This window comes from Tuber melanosporum, assembly GCF_000151645.1.
Source record: "Tuber melanosporum whole genome shotgun sequence assembly, scaffold_74, strain Mel28".
NCBI classification, from domain to species: domain Eukaryota; kingdom Fungi; phylum Ascomycota; class Pezizomycetes; order Pezizales; family Tuberaceae; genus Tuber; species Tuber melanosporum.
The window spans coordinates 191,814-199,773 of NW_003299122.1; the positions used below are offsets into that span (position 1 = coordinate 191,814).

General features: G+C 43.8%; 1 protein-coding gene; it reads left to right on the plus strand.

Moving 5' to 3' along the window:
* The first annotated feature begins 5,209 nt into the window (after window positions 1–5,209).
* On the plus strand, window positions 5,210–7,301 carry GSTUM_00010732001 (uncharacterized protein). XM_002841482.2 has 7 exons: window positions 5,210–5,549; window positions 5,636–5,847; window positions 5,955–6,180; window positions 6,264–6,467; window positions 6,533–6,595; window positions 6,656–6,823; window positions 6,896–7,301. Exons 2-7 carry the CDS (start codon window positions 5,821–5,823, stop codon window positions 7,129–7,131), a joined length of 924 nt encoding a protein of 307 aa, XP_002841528.1. The 5' UTR covers window positions 5,210–5,549; window positions 5,636–5,820; the 3' UTR covers window positions 7,132–7,301.
* The last annotated feature ends 659 nt before the right edge of the window (window positions 7,302–7,960 follow it).

The window sequence follows — 7,960 nt, forward strand, 5'->3', positions numbered from 1 at the left end:
CTCTTAGGCTCATAATATATTGTAAAGGATAAAGAGCATAAAGATGTTTTTATTCATATAAAGTAATAAGTAAGGAAATTACTTAGAACAAAGTGTGAAGAGCCTATCCTCCTTGGCTGTACCAGCCTCCTTACATAGTACTCTTCTTGCCAACCCTAATCCTTATGACTCATAACTAAGTGTTATGTGAAATCCTCATAAACAAGTCACATGACTTGAATGAGTCATATACACAAAGCCCATGACTCATAATAGAGTTATGTGTGAAACATAACAAATCATAAAATAAATAGGTCATATAACTCGAGTGAGTCCTATGCGCAAGATCCATGACTCATAATCAAGTCATGTATGAAACATAACAAATCATAACATAAATAAATCATGTAACTCGAGTGAGTCATATGCATGAAACCCATGACTTATAATCAAGTCATGTGTAAAACACAACAAATTACGATATAAATAAGTCAAATAACTCAGGTGAGTCATATGCACAAGACCCATGACTCATAATCGTGTCATCTGCAAAATCCTGTCACATCCAGGATACTACTTTAACAATCTCTTTGGGCTTAAATGGCTTCACCATTTCGATTGGTTTTCTGCACAGCACCAGGTTAGTACCTACCACCTCTCACTTCTTAACGGACATGGATTGCACTGCACTCATGAATTTATCACCTTCTGTAATGAGAGGAAAATTATTCCCTTTTACCTACCTATGCATACCACTCACCTTATTCAACCCCTCGATATTGTTATCTTTCAGTGTTTATAGCATTATCATATGGAGGCTATTGATGATGCTCTACTAATACGGTATTCAGATTTCAATAAAATTGAATTCTTATCAGTCTTAACTTCTATTTATGATCAAGCTTTTTAAAAGACTACTATCTGTTCTGCCTTCAGGAAAATAGACCGAAGACCATACAATTCTGAAGTTTTATTATCCTGCCTTCTGTAACGATCCCTCCTTGGATGGTTAGGTTTTAGCCACGGGGAACGATACTTGTCTTTTTCTTTTTCTTCTCTTCTTTGTCTTAGGATAGCACTAGGCCTCTGCCTTCGTTACCAATAGTACAAGACCTCTGTCTTCTATCGAGAACACCTATCGTAAGCTTTCTCTAACTCTTCTTCATAAAGAACTTTCCTTGGCATAGTGATAAGGTTGCAATAAAGATAAAGATCGTAAAGGTGTTTTATATTCATTAAAGTAAGAAGTAGGAAAAGTACTTAGAACAAAGTGTGAAGAACCTATCCTCTTCGGTCGCATCGGCCTCCTTATATAGTGTTCTTCCAGCCTGTAGTCATGTGACCCAAAGTGGTCACATGTGTGAAATCAAATCATAACAAACTAGTCATGTGACCAAGGTTGTCACATGCTCAAAAACCCTGACCTCATAACGAGGTCATATGCAAAACTCATAAACCAATCATAACGCAATAAACAAGTTATATGACTCGACTGAGTCATATGCGTGAAATCCTTGACCTTATAATGCGATCATGTGCAAAACACAAATCATATGCGCCAGACCTACCTACAAGGTACACTCGCAAGACATACTCACCAGGCGTACTCCCATGACTCATATTTGAGCCATGTACGAAAGCATCACAAATCCCACACATAACAAATCATCTGACTTGAATGAGTCATATGTGTGAAACAATAACATACCTGTGACTCATAACTATGTGTCACATGAAAACCTTTTTCTCGCCAAGCCATATTCGTGACACCTTCCTGAGTATTTGTTAGGAATACTGGGATCTAATACCTAGAAACTACCGTAAATAGGGTAACCCCACTCAGAATCGGAATCTCTGATCTCTAACACCCTCCTTCAGCCCTCTTACTAGACCCACACATCATCATACATATCTATTTTAGTTATGTCCTGTCACTTTATGGTTACAGAATTGAAGGAGATAAATAATACCATATACATCACTACCATCTGTCCAACTGGATCCTGTTCGCAGGTTCTATATAAGGGGACCTTCAGCAAGGTTTGAGAAGTAGAATGGAGTAAATCTGTCAACTATTTAGAGTGTTACTAGGCTTCAAAAATATGGCATCTTTGGTATAAGCCATAAGCATTGGGACGTTTTTGTGTAAAGATCTGGTAGCAAATGTTAAAGGATCTCAACGAGAAATCAATACATTTGCACCTACTTAACAATAATTAGAAGAGTCTAAAACTCTGAGCAATACTACCATGAAAGTCAATAGACTTCACAGAGTATTACAACTGGGTCCAGGAATGTTTTATGATTGCAGAAATAGCTCCCAATTCTAGAACTGTGATTGAAATCCTGTTACTCGGAGCAATTAAGTGTTGTCAGCAGAGGGATTATCTGTCAATCTAGCATAATAACTTCTTGTGAATTAGTAGGAAGTCATTCAGAAGATATCTGTTGATTGAATAGAGAGTTATGAGAGTTTGAAGTTAGGCAACCTATGAAAATTGCAATTACGACTACCTCCGCAAATACAATGCACAGATGAAACTGATCATTTCATTAATAATGAAAACAATTGAGGCCAACTCAGTTCAAGTTGAGAACTGGGCTATAAGTTTAAAGACTCTGATGATAGGATAATTACTATTGGGAACAGTATAGTTCCTAGTTGGCAATATTGGAATTACTGAAGACGGTTTGGTGATTTTCAGGGTCTTTAGGTATTTGCACCTTTGAAGAATACCCGACATTGCAAGTTATAATCAGAGAGATACATAGTTGTATAATAGATAGAAGTAGTCCATGAAAACTCAGACATAGAATATAAATATTGAAGTGCCTCCCAAGTTCTAGACATCATCAAGCAAAGGAGAAGAGACCTTAATAATATAATATTATTCTCAAGATTCCATTCTACTTTACCTATATTACTTTACTCTTAGTAGTCATAAACGAAACAAGTGTAATTTAAGCCTTCCTAGACAGTCTTCATCTACAGAAACGAATCTTGGTTGGCCTTGACCACTCTGAGTCTATACAGGTTGTCTCCGCCTAACAGTATTATTCAACCTAACAGACTCAACAGCCCACTACACCTCCCCAAAGTCTCAAGCCCTGCATCTCCACTCCCTTGACCATCCGATCCCTTCAAAGACAAGCTGAATACCTCGAAAATGTTGATCCTGTATCTCCTACGTTCAGGGTCAACTTCATATACTTTGTTAAGGGAAGCCTTGGACAAGCTCACCTTGGCGCACGGTGTTCACAACAACTTGCCGACACCCAAGCAGCAGAGCAAGTCCACGCAAACAGACAAAACTATACCAGGAGATATGTTCAAACGGGGGGTCATCTATGCCGGCGTGGCAAGAGTTATTGCACGTAAAAAAGAGGAGGATACTGCGCAGAAAAAAGTAGAGAAGGCCGAGAGGCAACTGGAAAAGGTAAAAAAAGATGCGATTTGTGAGCGGAAAAAAGTATGGAAACTGATTTTTCAAGAGCTTAAACTGTCTACTCCTAAGCGGAGATGATATTTGACAGATATCTTATGATGAGATATTGTATATTTCGTTCGGTCAATTTCTAAAATCTGACGTTGAGCCAAATCTGACGTTGAGCCGTTGGACACTTTATAGACGTGCTGTGAAATTTGAACCGCTTGCGTGTTACACAATTTCGGCCGGAACCTTGGCACGGTTACCAGTAGTGACTTATCAGACAAGTTGATGCCAATAGATACATCCGTCACATGCCCTCTCCAGTGCCACAAGGAGGTTCTTTCTTATCAGGCTTCACATGATGGATCTGGACTACCTAAAGTGACCAGACAAATGCGTTGGTGATGGGCCACCCTTACCTTTACCTTTACACCAAAAATCGTGCGTTTTAGCCAGGCCCTGATGCTAAGGTCCTGTCTGGACGTCCAGGGATTTCTCCGAAATCCATGAGATTCGGGATCCACGGATTCCAGAACGGAAATCGAGAGATGGGAAGGTCTGGGATTTTATTAGTGATGGCCATCAGGCGGAAAATTTTGTGGACGGTAGGCTTAAAGTGGGATGTGTTGCATGCAACTGAAGACTTAAATCCCGATGAGAGGTATGGTGTTGCACTTGCTTCGTGTGATCTCTGGTGAAAACTTGAATCTCAGAGGCAGCGGGGATGCAACAGGGATTACATTCTCGGAACAATCGACATCCAAACAGTGCCCAAACCTACACGGAGAGCTTTCAGAAAAACCATCCAAGTATCATAGTTATATATGGGTGTGAATATTATTACCCCCCAATTATTCACAGAGTCTCCTGACACTTCCCTGTTGTGTTTCAACCTATCAGTGATTGGAACGTTGCTGTGCAGGGTTGCTGGGGCAATTATCTTGGAGCGATGGCAGAACTTTACCAGCATGTATAGCAGTGAGTTTAGCTGTTCACGGGCCTTCCTCTTCAAATTAATCAGGGGATATGTTGCAGATATAAGGGCTTTAAACCAGCTGCTAGGAATTCGGGGGGGAATCAACAACACTTATTGTCTAGTCCCTTTACGGTATCGGCCGACAAAAGGGTCCAACGGCCACAACCACATGGTCGCCGGCGTCTCAGCCCTATAGTAAGCCTTTACAAGTACGATACGTTGCCGTAGTTCGGGCAAATCGTTTTCTTCTCCCCTTTTTCAGAGTGACGTCAGTGGGCAACATTCGCTTCAAGCTGTCTCAGTGTAGTCTAACCTTTAATCTAATCCGATGCGAACTCATCCGAGAGTGCTCACGGGACCATAAAATGTCGTTTGTAATCCATTTATTATCCCATGGATTTTAACCCCGCCGGAACCTTTAACCTCCGAGCTCTGAGACAGAAACCCCTAAGAAGGATTAGTGTTTTCCCTGCACGGTAAGAGCCCGAGAAGTGCCGAGCTAGGATAATTTACGATGATGTTATTATTATTAAGAGAGTGGCGAGTTCGTGTTGGACCTCCTTAAATTTAACTACATGTAGTATTGTATCCGCAGTTCTGTATTGTACGAGTACTGTACGAGTACGTAAAACCAGTCATACCAAACCTATCGTGGGATGATGCCGTGATTCCCGCTGACAACTTTGTCCCAGGCAACAATGACTCGATACCCGGAAACAGGGATTGGCAAAATATAGTAAACGCATAGAAGTTTACGAGTAATTTACAGTACCCCGGCCGAGTATTCCCCTGCTCTATGATACAGTCGGTACGCCATGCCCGGGTTGCCAGGACAAATAAATTTAAAGCATTTCCAGGGTCCAGAGTCCACCAGCTCGCCAATTTTTCCAATGTGCCGGTATCCGACAAGTTCCCTCCATGCCAAGAAGCGCCAAAGCGTTGATCCTTGGCGTTAATGTGTTCAGATCTTTGGAATTTGAGACCACCGCTATGACTGGATTGGCTGGTGAGCTTATTATTACTTGTACTGTACAAGTATATGCCGCTCCATGCAAACTGTCGGTGCTTATGGTCGCCCGTCGTTCCGGGGCGCGGGGCCGCCATTCGTTTGTCGGTGGAGGATTATTCCGCCGATGGGAAGGGGAGGTTGATGGGTTATATATGTGCGGCATCTCCCCCCCCCTTCCTTTCCTTTTCTCCTTTACTTTTGTGTATATAGAAAGGACGGTGGATTACTCATACCGTGCAGAACCAGAGCCGAGTAAAGGGATTGGGCCGAGACCAAGTGGAGACGGATCATCTGCTGTATCTTTGAAAGTGAAGCGAGTAAGGGGAGTGGGGTGGTACAACATTTTGTGGGGGAAAAAAAAGAAAGAAAAAATCTCCCCCCATTTTTATTATTTTTTATTTCCGTTTTAGTGTACAGCTTGAGATATGTCCGGACAGCAGGGACAGGCAATGGTATTACTTTTTCATTCATTGCTTTCATTCTTTTCCCTTTTTGGTCTCATTGTTCGGGTGAGAGAAACGAGCGGGATACTGACAATGAGTGATTCCGATTCCACCAGCCCTCGGGACCCCCGTACCTTCCAAAGTCAGCAGGTTACGGCGGTAGGCCAAACAAGAGCATAGATATCCCTATTTCTTCCGTATTCATCGCCATATTCCTCATCCTCGGTGTCGCGCACATGAGGCTGTTCAAGATCAATCGAAGCAGAGGCCACCTCTTCGTGTTCAGCGCCGTCACTTTTGGCTTCTGTATGTCTAGGATTGTTACATTTTCCATGCGCATAGGTACGGATACACACTCGCTTGCTTGTTTACTGCCTTTTTTGGGCCGACTTGTCCGTCCACTAACAAGAACGGTGGTATGATAGCTTGGGCGGCGCATCCGAGGAATTTGCAGGTTGCTATCGCCGCAAGTGTGTTTATCGCTGCGGGTGTGGTGCTACTATTTGTCGTCAATCTGAATTTTACCCAGCGGTTGTTGAGAGCGTACCATCCAGGACTCGTGGGGAATAGATTGTTCGACCGGGCCTTTTTGGCGTACTATGTCTCTGTCGTGCTGGTGTTGGTAATGGGTACTTCCTCCTCGCCTAGGTACATATATGCTGGAAGAGGCTGGATGCTGATAAGTGGTTCCAAGTCATTACCACAACTGTCCAATCTTTTAACACCCTGAGCACTCACACGCTAAATATCGACTTGAGTAAGAAGATCCTGGGGCCGCGCTACTTGTTTCAGGGCTAACGCTGATCACCACGGAAAGGTATCCGCAAGTTCGGGATCATCTACTTTGCCGTTTTTGCCTTTGCCCCGATACCAATGCTTCTGATCGGAAACCTCATCCCTTCCAGCACTCCGCGTCAGAACTTTGGAAAGAGGGGAGACCTAACGGAGAAAACCTTGATCGTCATCCTCGCTTCCGCAATTCTCAGTGCTTTCCCCCCTTCCCTGCCACTTTCATGCTTTAGATAACGCCCTGTGATGCTTGTGCTGACTGAAACAGCATTATCCACCGCCTTCCGCGCAGCAACATTCTTCATGCCCCGACCACCTACAGATCCAGGTTGGTTCAATAGCCGCGCGTCATTCTATGTGTTCACACCATTATTGGAGGTGGTTGTTGTCATCCTGTACATTGTCGCAGGGGTTGACCAGAAGTTCCATGTTGAGGGGAAGTTTGAGCAAAAATGGGCAGCCGAGTCCGGAGAGAAGAATGTGGAGACGGACGAAAAGGCCTAGTGTTTGATGGCTTTCCCGTGATGCAGTGGATACCGTTTTTGCTTCCTTTTATGAGGGTGAGCGAGAGCTCTCCTCTTGTTTCATATCCGAGTAGAGATTTTTGGGGCGGATAACCCACTACGCATAAGCATATATATATGGTTGATTATAATAAAAATCATTGAGCTCTATAACCCAGTGCGAGTATTATAACATGAAACACCGTGTCCCACCGGAGTCGGGGGGATGGCATCCATGACCCAGTTTCGGGGCGTTCTTCGAGCACTTGGGGCAGCGCCCGCTATCAGCCCGAGTACCGCGCCGCACGGCACAAGCTGGTAAAAGTAAATTCGGGAGGATTTTGTTGATACTTCACTCCAGACCGTTTGGAATGCCATTAATTCCTTCATGAAGGCTTCTCGGTCTGATAACATCCCAGATCCCTTCGGCCACGGGTTTCTGTATTGACCGCCCCCGTTACTAGCGGTCTGGATACCACCGCCAGGGGATTCCTGGCAAGGAAAGCCAATGATAGATACAGGAAATACCCCGAGAGATGGCTGCAAGCCCTAAGCAAATCATCGCTAGGGTTAGAAAACCTCTCTCAGGGCAATCCACAGGTCCCTAGACCAGATATCAGTAGGCCTAAATTGAGTGTTGTGCCACCAGACCGCCCTGATCGGGTGGAGCACTGTACCCGAGTATGATATTTGCCGGAAAGGAAGGAACTACCTGGGAAAGATGAGGTGTAGCGATCCACCAGGAAGGAACATTCATGTGGCGCTGGTTCTCCCAATGCGATTGGGAAACGCCGTTAAACCACAGATGCCTCCGGTAGGTTGGCCTTTAC